Below are 14,848 nucleotides of genomic sequence, written 5' to 3' on the forward strand. Positions count from 1 at the left end.
ATTTGAACCACTAGAATAGCAGACACTAAAATAGTCCGATGACATTAGAGGATTTCTTATCTCTGCTGACCACGTAGCTATGGTCACTACTATCTGTTTACATGTTGTCTATAAAAAATCAAACATACGTATATTTGCAAACGTAAATGGTTGGGTTTTAAACGTTGGTTCACATTGGGCTCTGATATAAAACTATGAGGTACGTGGACCTTTTCTGGAAGCCAAGGACTTAATTCAACACTGTCGGGGGACCTATAGGGAGCGGGACAGCCATCTTTGTAGAAATATTTTAAAAGGTTCTAAAAAGCCCACATGATATCTTCAGTACGTCTTCACTCGGGGCTGGTTACAGCACCAGCTGTTGCCAAGAAAGGCTTGGGATGGCTATTGCCCCGACCACCGGCCAATAAAATAAAAAAGACAAACACCACATATTTGTTTAAGGTACTAATGAATTGTTTACTGTAACATATGTTGAGACGAACCAGTAATTTTCTATAAAACTGGCACCAGTTTGGCGTGGAATTTAGAGGGGGGATTGAAACATAACAACCACCATAGGACTATCTTGATGCGGACTGCTCTTGTAACCTTATTTTCCGACCCTCAGAAAGGCTCACAATAATACTGAATTCTTTCTTTAGTATTTTTAATACAGAAACATTAAAATTACGATTTAGTACACAGTTGACAGCCTTACTCCCCTATCTAAGATCCTAACATGATCTTTCTTCCTTTAATTCCTCTTTGAAAAGAAAATGAAGCTTTTAAAACATTAGGACTTACAAATTTAATGTAAAAACATCTTTGAGTTAAATTCCTGTCATATGTCACCAAAACTTAAAACATTGTCCATGCTACTCAATAACTATATTGAAATGGAAATGCAAACCAAGAAAAACAGTTTCTATGAATGTTTCGACAAGATTAGAAAGTATTTTTAGTTTTTGAACTGTTATTAAATCACAGTTCATACAAGTTGGCAACAATGTCTCCGATCATTAATGCTAGGAACAAAAAGCATCTCTTGAGATAGTACCTATACAATCTCTAAAAGCATCTGCTCCTTGTGTAACTTCCAAAAAAAAGTGTTGGGGGCAAATAACAGAATCAAACCAATGGTTGTTTATATTTTTGTCTGTGTTTATATCATTGGAGTGTTTTCTAAAAAAAGTGTTTTACTTTAAAAACAGTAAATTGTGTTTTGTCCAAGCCATTTTCCTTTGTTACTCTGTTATTTTATAACTGAAATTTCACCATGATATTTTCCTAAGACTAAGATCACAGTTAATAATATTCTGTCCAAGTTATTTTCCTTTGTTATTCTGTTATTTTATCATAAGGCTGACCTTGCCATCATCACAAGTGGAGTTGATCATCTGCCACATGTTATTGCCGTCCATGCCACCGGCAGCAGGAACTGCTGCCGCACTCTTGGATGGAGCTGCAGTCGTTATTTCCGGAAACCACTTCCCTGTCCATGATTCTGAGGGCTCTCTGGAAATGCATGAATCCCATTATGATAAAGTTCTCTCAACAAATATTAAAAAAAATTAACTTTGCTAAATCAACCAAAACACACGAATAATTACATTGCAAACTATGCCATGCAAACCAATAACCAAATCCATTGCTGCATTACATTTTACATTCCGAAGAGATAAACGAAACAACTATAACCACCTCAGCCAATTTAAACAAAAAGTACTAAATTGATTTTGAAAGTAGAAGAAATTCAAGCAGAGTAATAAAAATTTAATATATAACATAGTAAAATATAGTGAGAAACGTTCGTTTAAGAAATGGACTTGCTCCATAGAGAATTTTACTGAACATTTAAATTAAACCATCACCAACCAGTAATGCAGACAATCAATCATTGAAGGGGTTATAATAATAAATTTAGGCTTACGACGAATAGTCTGTGCGAAATAAACGTTTATTTACTGTCCACTACGCAAGAGGGGAGGCCATATTAGATTTTTCATGAACATCTGTTATACAGTACAATTATCAAATTATGTTACGAGCATATATAAAGCGTGCAAAATTTTTTTTCTTAAATAGTTTTTTAAAAGCTACAAGGTAGGAGTATGCCATATCATGTGTTGTGTAATGGGCTTTGCTGAAGTTGCATATATAATTTCAAACTCATTTCACTCCTAAGATGTTTTCCAGAGAGATAGGCAATCATACAGAAAAGAAATTTTTACTTGCCACCAGCAGGCAAAAAGTGACAGCCTACTGAGTGATTCAGTGCCTTCAATGACATTCAGTCAATCCCATGGACGGATATGCACCATCATAGAACTCATTCTTGTCTATGTAAAAATGAAGTTTCACGCAAAAGTTTTTTATACATGAAATACACCATCATCAAAGTCGGTTTTACTTATATACAAATGAAACATCTTGCAAAATTTGTCTATAGGTCAGTTCATTCTCAAGATATTGATCAGACAAACAGAAATGAAATTCGTCCAGCCCTCAAGAGATAACTTCGCTAACGCTCACCCAATTATTTTGAACCTGAAATTGATGCCGACACTTTCAATCGTAGAAAAAGAATTGGTAGATGAAACCACAGATTAGGCAATCATTTATAAAACTAATAAGTCCAAGGAAGGTCTGTATCAGTATTTTGTATAAGATTTGGCTACAGAACGAGTACCAGCTTTATATAACTTTATCTGGATTCTTATCTGCACAAACATTATTTTATTGTCTCCAATATTTCACTTATGAACCCTCCATATAGTAACTTCTATACTGGCAGGCCCACTTGGACGGATTCGTAAAGGTTTTCTAAACTGCTATAAAATGTACATGTTTTATGCAAATGAATACTTATTGCACATTTTTTGCCAAAGTATATAGAATTTGAATATTAAACTGCAAAAAATATAAAAAACTCACTCACAAATACAAAAAAGTAACTTGCAAAAACTAGTATTTGCTGAGCAATTTTAGGGCAAAACCACAAATATTGAATCCTTAGGTCGTGTACAAAATGTTTTTTCAGACAAATCCAAAATAGTCAAAAAACGCAGAATTCATTATTATAAAGGAAAATATGAAACACTATATAAAATATATAACAGCACAGGTTAAACTAATAAATTCAAAAGCAAACAAAACTCATACACCTTAATTGGAACTTTAATTCTTCTAGTATCAAAATGTATTATGTTTTACTCTAAAAATATACATATATACAGTTTTTATTTGTTAAAACAAAAACAAATATATTTGAGTCTTTTTACATTATAGAGAAACATGCTTGTAGTTACTAGAAAAACAATTTTGTATACGTCTAAAAAAAAGTATGAACTCGTAAAAGAAACCACACGTTTAAAAAGAGCTGCCTTTGCAGTAATTTAAACTTCAATCCCAAAAAACGAAAATTCCCTTCGGTATGATATTTAAAAATATATACAGTTTTTTATCCTTCTGTAACTTTGCAGCTGCGCTAAATATGCGACTACCTCATAAGTAGCTACAGTCAAATTACGAGATTTATCAACAAAACCACAATGAAAATAGTAAATCAAATTTGTAACCAAATTGAGTATATCATGTGGCTACATGCTGTTGAGTCATTTGATAAACTGTATCAGTTATTGTGTCTTACGTCGGTCACAGTATTGTGTTTTATGAATATCCAACTACTTACAAAACTAAGATTTATTAAAATCAGAAACTTCTCTTCAGAGTTCTCTGACACTATCACATTTGTTATTAAAACACTATCAATAAAAAACAAGCACCCATAACCTGCTAATAATCAAAAAATCATATTTACAGATGAAAAATAAAACTGAGAAATCGACACACGAATAAAGACATCAATTACACCCGAACAGTGACAGCTGACGATCTAGTTGGATACGGTGTCGTAGTAAGAAGTCCAATCTTGTGTTCTGGCATCACAGGTGTTGTGGATAAAGCAGAAGTTGATACTGCGGTTACATATCCTGCAGTGGAGGGTACTATAGATACAGGTAATACAGTTGTCAGCTCATTAGACGTTGGTACTGCAGTTGGAGCTGTAGATAATGGTATCGTTCTTGTTGATCCTGCGGTTACAGGTACCGCAGATGTCGGTATTGTAGAGGTAGGTTTTGAGTTTTTAGGTACCACAATTTTGGGTTTTTCTGTTGCAGTCTGCGTTCTTGCTGGAAACCATTTGCCTGTCCATGCTTCTTCAGGCTCTCTAAAATAAGTTCAGATTTGAGATGGAACTTCAACCTTCTCTTAAAACTAATTGGTCGTTTTGAAATTTCAATAATACAAGTTATACCTGTGGTCATTCATAACTATTGGTAACAAAACAAGGCAAGAGGAGGTATACAATCGACGTGGGCACAAAAGAATACACTACTAAGACATATTTTACAATCATTCATGAATCCTCAATACTAATCCTTCAATTAAATTAGCGTGTCTTACAACCCTTGATTAAATCAATAATATTTGTACAACCACACATTAGGCATCACTTAGCGCAAAATATGATTGAAAAACTAAAATTCTGTAATGTTCTTTTTAAAACTATATTCTCTTGGATTTTTTTAATGTTCACACTAAAATTATTCTTTGTAATTATTTTCTCTAAATGTGAGTAGCTGTTTACAAAACACAGTTCTTTGCATTTGTTCCAGTCACTTTACTGACTTGCGCGTTTTCTACCAAAACAAGGTATGAAAAAATGTAACATTTTTTAGAAGTTACCAAAGGGAATTTCATCCTCATTATCATTTGGTATATCTCATACTGCCTGTGAAAAGGACAACATGTACAGCATCCAAACGTTCAGTACATGTCATCTTACACAGCAATAACATGCCTGTGAAAAGGACAACATGTACAGCATCCAAACGTACAGTAAATGTCATCTTACACAGCAATAACATGCCTGTGAAAAGGACAACATGTACAGCATTCAAACATTCAGTAAATGTCATCTTACACAGCAATAACATGTCTGTGAAAAGGACAACATGTACAGCATTCAAACATTCAGTAAATGTCATCTTACACAGCAATAACATGTCTGTGAAAAGGACAGCACATGAACAGCATCCAAACGTTCAGTACATGTCATCTTACACAGCAATAACATGCCTGTGAAAAGGACAACATGTACAGCATCCAACATTCAGTACATGTCATCTTACACAGCAATAACATGCCTGTGAAAAGGACAGCATGAACAGCATCCAAAAGTTCAGTACATGTTATCTTATATTGCAATAATATGTTTGTGAAAAGAGCATAATGTGCAGCATCTAAAAGTTCAGTATCATATATTTAAATAAAAAGAGCTTACTACAATTTCATTTATAAATAATCTTGAGATAATTTTACTAATCTTGTTTAGTTTAAAATAAAATTGGCCATAAAGATAAACTTTATATAAAAAAATATATAAAATTTTGTATATGCATATTCAGGGCTACAATAAAATGTTCAACAATTTCACATTATAAGTTACAAGTTCTAAAAGTATAAAATATACAATAACTGTAAAAGACCAAAACTATATGTGGCAATTTAGTACAATGCTGCAATGTACCAAAAGATTTTTGTAACTGAAGTACAAAAATGATCGTACCACGAAAAGAATCGACTGATAATTATTAGTCTTTATCGAAAGTGTTTTTAGTTGTACCGTCAATAATTGTTTCAACTAACTTAACACCTAAAGATAAGCTGCTTTATCCATGGTTAATGCATATGCCACATGTCTTCAAGCACAACTCTAACTGTAATCTTAGTAACCACAGTAACATTCCAGTGAGGAATTGATGTAAAGATGTATCCGGTTACATAACCAGGGGATCAATATAAGTGTGTTCTATGTAATCTGTTTTGATGCTATTCTAATAGTAGTTTTATTACCCTAGCATTCATGGAGTAGTATTGTAATCCTGAGACTCCGAAGCAGTGGGAGAAATGTGATTTATATATACGAGTACAAAGCATTTTCACATTCTTTATATGTCTGTGTTATTTACAGTCAGTATGAACTCAACTATGTCCCAGTTGGCTAGGGCACATTACTCCAGTTTCAGCCAACATGTGGATTGAGATGCCTTTCTCAATTGGTTATTACAATCAGATGAATAGCTAATTGGTTTAGACACCATGTAAAAATAAAATTCTCTTAGCTGTCCTTGTCGCCATTTTTAAATGTGTACAGTGTTTTTAATTTTCATAAAATTGAGATTAATATATGCAAATATTCAAAACCAAACGTTAAATGACAAATGCATTTTATGTGGTTTAAAAAAAAACACATTTACTGTATTATCTTGAACGGTGCAATAGTAATAAAGCAATAAGCGTAATGCGATGAGTTGTTCAAATATCTGTGAAATAGAGTATATTGGAAATATAATTGACATTGTTGTCAAAAGCATAACACTAATGATACAAATCATAATTATGACAGTTATAAATAAAAAATTTACTACAATAATATATTGAATTTTACTGTACCTCTAAGCGTAAGAACACATAAAACTCAATCCAAAATAGTGGAGCAGATATGCAAAAATGAACAATTTTACAGCTGATAAAATGATGACAAAGAAGGAGACAATTGTGTACATATGACAGTGTAGGAAATTGTGTTTCAATGTTACCTGAATGAGGTTGCTACAAAGAAATTAAATACTACAGGCTAACAAATTAAGTAGTGATTCATATAGCAAAGAGACCGACCGGGCTCAAAGAGCATGTCAAAGAGCCAGACTGGGGATTCTCAACCACTGTTGAAACATAGTCAAAGAACCTTACTTAGCTCTTTATCACTACTGACACCAGAGGAGATGTTGGAGCCACACAAAGTAATACCCCGAGACTCACCAGACCAATAGAACTACATTGTGGCTCTCCAGGTCAACATGGCTGTGTTGGAACAGGTGGAAGTGACAGGTTGCAAATTGCCAGTTAAGGGGTGGAAAGTACTTCTGAGGGTCAGTACAGAAGAGGACAATGTCTTCCAACCCTCATGCAGGTCAACGAACCATTGATCTAGAAAATGTGATAGAAAGGAAGTACCTGAAACCTCGTCTTAGTGTTAGTTTAAAAGCAGTAGACATGACCTGACTGCAAGCATTGACATAGAAATGGTGCCCAAAGGTATGGTGACCTTACAGGATGCCGTCATTAAGTCTCAGACTGCCGCCCAATTGCTCATTGCATGCACATGCTTGAGATTTCCATTGCTTGGGACAAAAGCATTACGAAAGGTAATTGTAAATTGTACCATAGCGAGTACAATGAAGAAAAATTGTGCTGTGTAACAGATGTGACAAGGGATAACACACAAACTGCTTCAATCCGAAGATGGAAAATCTTCCCGAAGGAGATAGGTACTGTAGAGGCCAGTGCTGCATGGAATGTGGCAAGAAACTTGAATGCAACTTGTAGGTCTGTGATAGCTGTCCCAAAACCTACCACATTGGTTGTCTACAAACCCCTATTACCAAAGCACCTCAGGGAAGCGTCACTGCCCCACTTGTTTTGTAAAGGTCCCCGTAAGTGGTTGAGCTTCAAGTGAACTGTCGGCCACGCAGCTCCACAACTCACAGTTGTGGAGATGGTCCATACTGGAACCTAACCTTAGCAGCCTGATGGTACCTGAAGAGATTTCTCCTAAATCATCTCCTCAACTTCAGCCGGCTGTGAAAAAAGAAAAGACTATTGGTAAGAAGATGGCCCCTTGCAGACAGCTTCTGAACGAATTAGAGAGTAACGACGAAGCCTTGCCTGTCTTACTGCCAGTCAATACCAGTTCCCTACTTATGAAAAATCGTTAAAAAACCCATGGATTTTAGTACAGTTGGAAAACGACCAATGGACTACGATTACTAGTTACAAGAAGATTTCTATTCAGATATCCGCCTTATTTTTAATAACTGAAACGTTCAATAAAGACAACTCACCCGTTGCAAAAGCCGGTCACAATATGCGAATGTTTTTTTACACAAGATGGATTAAATTAATGAACCAGAAGCAACCATCTTAATTGCATTCTGACATCTTAAATAATATTTGTTTTTCCATTTGCTCTGACATTTGTTGAAATTTTCATTTGTGGTAAAACAAAAAATTATAGTTGTATTTTATAACTTGTGTATCTTTAGCTGATTATCTATAAAGCTAATTGCGCAAGTGGGAAAATATTACGTACACAGTTATTTATTTCATTTAAGATTCTCACATTCACTGTTCATGTGAGTTAAAGTGACTTGATAATTTACATACATAAAAATTCAAATTTCCTAAATTTTAAACACAAAATTCATGAACACAACACTTGTAATAGAAACAATGCTGAAATTGGACTCTTTCATTTAAGTAAAACCTTAAACAGTCATGTTATTGTGTCTTTAAGAGTTTATAGCTTTTTGAAGAAAAAGATTTGCTCATATCCCTTTGATACTTTAAAAAACAAGTTCTAGTCCTGGCTGTTGAAGAATCTATTTTACACTTTAAATGAATTCTTCAGCTCCATAAATATGGATTTTAAATTATTACTGATTTGTTGATGAACAAAAATTGTATATATCTATCTATTTGTATTGTATCTATCGTATTGTATATATTCTAATTTTTGTACGTAATGATTTGGCTGTATTAATAAGCTGTATACCATGACTTTGTCAATAACATTGTACATTTTAATGGCAAATAAAGATTATTATTATTAATGATGTAAAATGTGTAGAATGATTTCATTGCCTTTCTGTGTAACTGGTCTATTTGTTCTTGCGTATTTCATATTTTTTATATACTTACTTATAGTATATAGTACAGTCTCTATAATCCACCCGTGCACCAATCTGGCACATCCATTAATCCGGCACTCGATGGGCATCAGAACAACGAATGTCACTTTTATACATTTTAGAATTATAGACAGATATAAGGAGTATATTTATACTTTCAGAAACCTTTACAACACACTCAACAAAAATAATGCATTGAATTTGGCTTCACAGCTATTTTTATATTTAAATTATATTAAAATTTAAACATATTTTCCAAATTTATCTCTCAGAAATGGTTTTCTCCCTGCTGAATAATTAGACAGAATATCCTTTTAATACTTACGGCACTACTTCAGTGTCTCTTTTAATTATTTCTTCTATATCTTTCTTCATATCGGCAAGATCCAAACCTGCAATACAATTTTAAATTAAAGAACCGTATTTCTTTCATTAGACAATACTGAACTAAGTACTATCAAAGTATAGTAGGCTTACTTTAATTACATAATAAATTGATTATATCTTGTATTTTTCTTCAGTGCTACACACATTTTAAGTTTTATTTCATGCTGCATGTCAGTATTAGTGATGAATTCATGTAGTATGTATACACTATTCAATTGTACAATTAATTGATCTTTACGACATACTCAACACAAAATTATAAGATTTCTTAGTCCAAAAAACAATTAAATTTCTTTATAATTTTACAGAGTTTGTTTGAAGGGTGGGATGGCTGAGGAAAGCTGCCCCGGGTGCCGTAGTTTAGGGTTGAAGCATGAAAATAACACAGCATAACAATAGCCTATGCTTACTTCACTGATGATGTGCATATGGGCATGAAAAGCACATTCTAAATAATAGACACAGATTCCATGAATTTAACTTATTTATGCTCAGGGTTCCAAGAGTATACTAGTTCCACCAATCCTAAAGATTAGCTCTGTTTAAAGATTTGTGAAATCAACAACATAATAGAATACGGTCAAGACGTTAACGTCCTTGGACATTTGTAGATGAGGACAGTGTGGTGTTACTATTGTGAGAACATTGGCAGGAAGAAATACTAGTTGTCCTTGTCAGAGAAGGCTGTGGGAACGGTTCAGTTTGAACAATTACCTTCACACTCATTCTAAAATTACATATATTTTTTACAATTTTACAGATTAAAAAGGGTGAGATTGAGACAAAGAATGAAACTCGATCAATGAAAATAAATTTTAGAGTGAACGACGCATAAATTTAATAACAGATGCGAATGGCCTACTAACTTTTGTTATGCTAACACAATTTAAGTAAAATCAACGATACGATTAGTTAATAATATTGTTCTCCATTATTACAAGTATAATATAAGTTAGTTTGGTCATGAGGTTTGAGTTGGGTAGTCTTGAGTTGTGAAGTTTAAAAATAAACAACTAAAGGTAAAATTTCAATTAGAAATGAATTGTTTTTATTTCAATCATAGGAACACAGCTACAATGAAAGCAATCAATAGCCATAAAAACTGAATACATCACTTGGAAAATAGTGATTTTTATTATGTATATTAGTGAATTTTATTGATAAATGCATACACAAGAATTCTGTTGTAATTATTCAAATTGATGAATTGGAAAAAAAAATGAAAAGACAGATAAAAAAGTAGAAGTTTTTAACATTAGAAATAGATTTTTTTTGTTAAATTTATGTAATATATTTATAAGTCAATCAAAAGATAAGAGGAAAACGTGATAAATTTCTCTTTGAAAACCCAAAGCAAAATTAACAATGGCTATGATTAGTCTAGATATAAATAATCTCAGTTCCACTGAATTTCAACCCTAAATCTATCCTCTTAGACCCTTTCGAATTTGTACGCCCTACAGAAATAACAAAACAAGGTGGAGCATGCAGTACCTTACTTTAAAATTCAAATAAACTAAAAAAGGGTAAAATATAAAATCTTTTTGAAACCTGTTAGGTCTCAACACTGGTTATGTTCATTTCACACAAAAACACAGTGGAGACAATTATCAAAGTACTGTTTGAATAATTATAATTATAAAAGACATTGTAAGGTTCTGTATGAGTTTTTGTTTCACTGACATTGCCCAGAAATTAGTCTTACATTTGCAGACTGAACTGAGCTAACAGAGAGTAAGTAGGTAATAGTTCATATTGAACAAGTTTGAAAAGTTTCTGAAATCTACGGCAAAATTGCATTACATGATAGATAAAATAACAGAATGGTCCAGCATTGGTAACGCAACTGTCCGGACAGTTCCCCACAGTACAGGTGAGAGACACGTTACTATCTGGACAGTAAATCACATGTTAAACTATTTTTTCAACATAGTTAACAATTACATTTAAGCACTTATCATACTTAGGTACAAACTTTGCAATAACTATTGAATAAAAATCGGTCACTTACACATATAGCTGATTGCAGTGGTTTTTGTGGCGACGAGGCTGACCCTACTCTATTAATTGTCTCTTTTGTTTGATATTGACATAAGAAACACATGCTTTATCACCAGTGATTATGGGGTAACAAAATTTGTCACCTTCTTCATGGTACTGAATACGAAACTTTAAATCTGGACCCACACTTTTTGTTTTTTTGAGTTCATCAGCCAAGACTTAGGGTAACCATCGGGCACCCAAATTTATAAAATTTAAGTTTCTTGGTCATAATTTCTTACAATAGATCTATTGATATCTGTGGAAAATGCTTTGAAAGATCTGTGATTGTGAACCTTAGATTTTCCTTATAACTTTATGATTGATTTGTTCAACAAGGTCATCAGAAACCACATAAGGTCGGCCGCTTCACTTATCGTCGTAGTTTGTTCTTCACGAAACAATTGGTACCATTTATAATTCGTAACGTCTTCCCCGTACGGGTCATTCTATATGAAATTCTATATGAAATCAATGCACTAAAATAAAAAATTTACTTGACCACCTCAGAATCTGATAAAATTTATTATAAAGGCAGTCCTCATACAGATTATAAAAATTTCAAATTTCTACCAAAATTATTTCAAACAGTTTCAAAGTTAAGGCTATGTACAGTTTCTTAAAATGAAACAAAAACCCGCAACCAACATATTTTGTAATCACCATAGCTTTACTATTAATCGAGCTAAAGAGATGGGAGTGGTGTCATTTTACTCGGTTTTACACACTCTTTCTTTTGATGTACAACACAACATACTATGTCATTAAAAGTCTTTTTACAAATCAAATTTTTTAAACATTTTTTGACTTACAGAGAAAATTTTACCTCTTTTATCTAATAAAGATAAAAAGAGATAGCCTACTTTTTAGTTTATTTTATACAGGGTTTTCTTTCGCTGGACAATATAAATAAGGGTATGTAAAAAAATATTAGAGTACGGTACGATAAACAGACCCGGTTTTTTATATCAAAGAATATAGTCATCGATGCCTAATATTCACATCTCAAATCCTAGACTATCGATCGATATAAAAGTACCTATAGTCCTCAATAACAATCATATGTTTTAAATTAAAATATGAATTTAATATTTACAGTGATCAAACAAATTATTATAACCAAAATTAGGAAAACTGAAGACGACCATATTTACTCCTCTCACAGTTACAGTTGTTTCTTTCCCACAAATTTCACATAATGGGTTTTTCAGTACGAGTCCAACATGTTGAAGCCACGAAAAAGCAACGTTGTGTAGTTTTCTATAATTGACTGCCATAATCAGAATGACTTATGTAAAATTGAAATATTATCCTACATGTATTAATTTTGGAGTGTTTACAGCTGTTGATATAGATTATTTAAGTTAATAGTTCTAAATGATTAATCAGTATCGATTGATTATATCAATGGTTATGATTTAGTAATATCGTTTGCCAATTTCGATATAAAAAACCGGGTCCGCTTATCGTACCCTACCCAAATATTACTGTTAAGATCAAAATTTCAAAACATGGTGGCCTATCCTAGGCCTATTCAAGGATTTGTTTTAAAATTAGTAGGTACTTTGGGATTATACCGACCACACCAGTATGAAGAACACAAAAATAGAAATTTATAGAAACAAACATGATAGAACGAAAAAACAACTCTTCAATTACAAAATTACAAACTTACAAGCATTTCCAGGTATTGTGATCGGTATTGTTGTCGCTGTTATCTTATCTTTCTCGAGAATCCTGATTACGGCAGGCCGCGCGGCATCACGTGATTTGCACGGTACATCATTGCCTTTCCATTACAATTCAATTTATATTTCTGATTAGCCCCTCTAGAATTTGATATTTTACTGATAGGTACTATCTCGAGGGATGTTTTTCTTTCGTCGACATCAGCGCGGGGCAGCACCGAAGGTGCTGTCGAAGCCCGCGCTGATGGCCGGAGGCACTCGCATTTTGGGTGGCGGAATGTGATCAAGAATAAAAACAAGTTTTGAGTGTTTTTTTTAATAAAAAGTTTAGTTTGGTAAATGTTTGTTTTTGTTGAATTTTTGTGTTTGGAGAAATGTAGAGGTAAAACACGGAAGTACAACAAAGCGATGCACCAGCTGAACGGGCGGCGAGACTCTGCAATCACGTTATCTACTAGACGCTCGACTTTGACCTCTGTCTGAGGATGGGGAGGTGTTTGCGATAAGACAATTCCTATTTTATATTGACGAAATATTGTTCTACGCTAATCTAGTAATCAGTAGAAACGAAATGTGAAATAACGATTCATGTCTGGGTGTGGTCGGTATAATCCCAAAGTACCAGGTTAAAGGGTGTTCTATTTACTATAAACAAAAATTTTTAAAGTTTCATCATAGAATTTGAAAGAACACACAGAATTAAATTTGACACAAACATTTGTGTTATTTTTAACTCTTGGATTTTAAATGGCCATTTAGCAACCAGGGTTTTTTTAAGGTTTGGTCAGTTTTACAAAAAAATTGCAATATGAAGCTTGAGTTCTAGGCTATAGGATATGATTTAGAAACTTTACCAATTACACCTTGTTATTGATTAGAAACTGAAAGCAGCACAAGTGATTAATCTCTACATGAGAATAAAGCCTCAAATATAAATGTAGAACAGTACAAACAAATCTGCATAGAGATTATAATTATGTCTAAATATTATAGAAAAGTGTAATAGACTTGTAAACTACATGTCTACAGACTGTCGGATTGTATTGGTAGTCTAGACATGCAATTAGTTAGTTTTGATTAATTTAATTTACTCAACTCACATTGTTGTGTTTTAGATAAGACTAAATGTAACAGCTGGTTTTCTTTATCTAGTGCTATGGGAAATGCACTATTAATAGTAGTAAGTGTTTTAACTACTGATAACCTAATTGTTGAAGCAAATGTGGTATCTTTAAATCTAGATATAATTGTTTGGACCCTATGGCTATGCCTAGGATATGTTTAGACATTGGTATCACTTACTTAAGGGAAAGGGCCGGTTTATAACTAAAAAATGCGATAATTTATTTACAGGGCTAAACACATTGAATTACCTTTGAGTTGGTTGAGAAAAAAATTTCCAACCCCTTCTTCTCGCTCCTCAGCGAAAGATAATCCTAAGATTAAGATGACAACAAACCAAAGTGGTTGCATGTTGAACAGCACTCAACCTTTCCACGTTCAAACTGAAACTGCTGAAGACTAACAGTTCAATTGGGTTATAAGCAGGTATCACCCTACAATCCCCACCACTCTTATTCACAACCTGCTCGCCTTAGTTGATTCGAGATTTTTTTTACCAAACAGCAATAAAGCTCAACTGGTTTGACAGCTTACTTCTAGCAAGGCATTGTTTTGAATGACGAACGATAAAAATCATCTGTTCTGTTCCTGAATTTTTGACACTCGTTTTCACGTATGTTTTGATTTCTGGCAGGTGTGGCAATACTGAAAGTGAAATAAGAACCTTTCTATTATAAGACACATATTATTATTTTCCAACAGCAATTTCGATTCTATGCATGCATATAGTGTATGTGTTTAATACCTCTATTACATAATCAACTTTACTATAAAAACTTCAAAAGCAACCCTATAGAATGGCTGCTTTATTAT

At 33.3% G+C, this 14,848-nt stretch overlaps 1 protein-coding gene across 1 annotated transcript in view; it reads right to left on the reverse strand.

The window, feature by feature from the left end:
• The window catches only part of LOC124367860, a 33,442-nt gene extending 18,817 nt beyond the window's left edge, over positions 1–14,625 (reverse strand). The window contains exons 1-3 of the mRNA XM_046825024.1: positions 14,287–14,625; positions 9,124–9,190; positions 1,350–1,497 (exon numbers count right to left, since the gene is read on the reverse strand). Of these exons, the coding sequence (XP_046680980.1) occupies positions 1,350–1,497; positions 9,124–9,190; positions 14,287–14,386 (315 nt within the window). The 5' untranslated portion in view covers positions 14,387–14,625. The remainder of the gene's footprint in view (positions 1–1,349; positions 1,498–9,123; positions 9,191–14,286) is intronic.
• Positions 14,626–14,848: the final 223 nt, after the last annotated feature.

The sequence above is a fragment of the Homalodisca vitripennis genome, chromosome 8, assembly GCF_021130785.1.
Source record: "Homalodisca vitripennis isolate AUS2020 chromosome 8, UT_GWSS_2.1, whole genome shotgun sequence".
Classification (NCBI taxonomy): Eukaryota; Metazoa; Arthropoda; class Insecta; order Hemiptera; family Cicadellidae; genus Homalodisca; species Homalodisca vitripennis.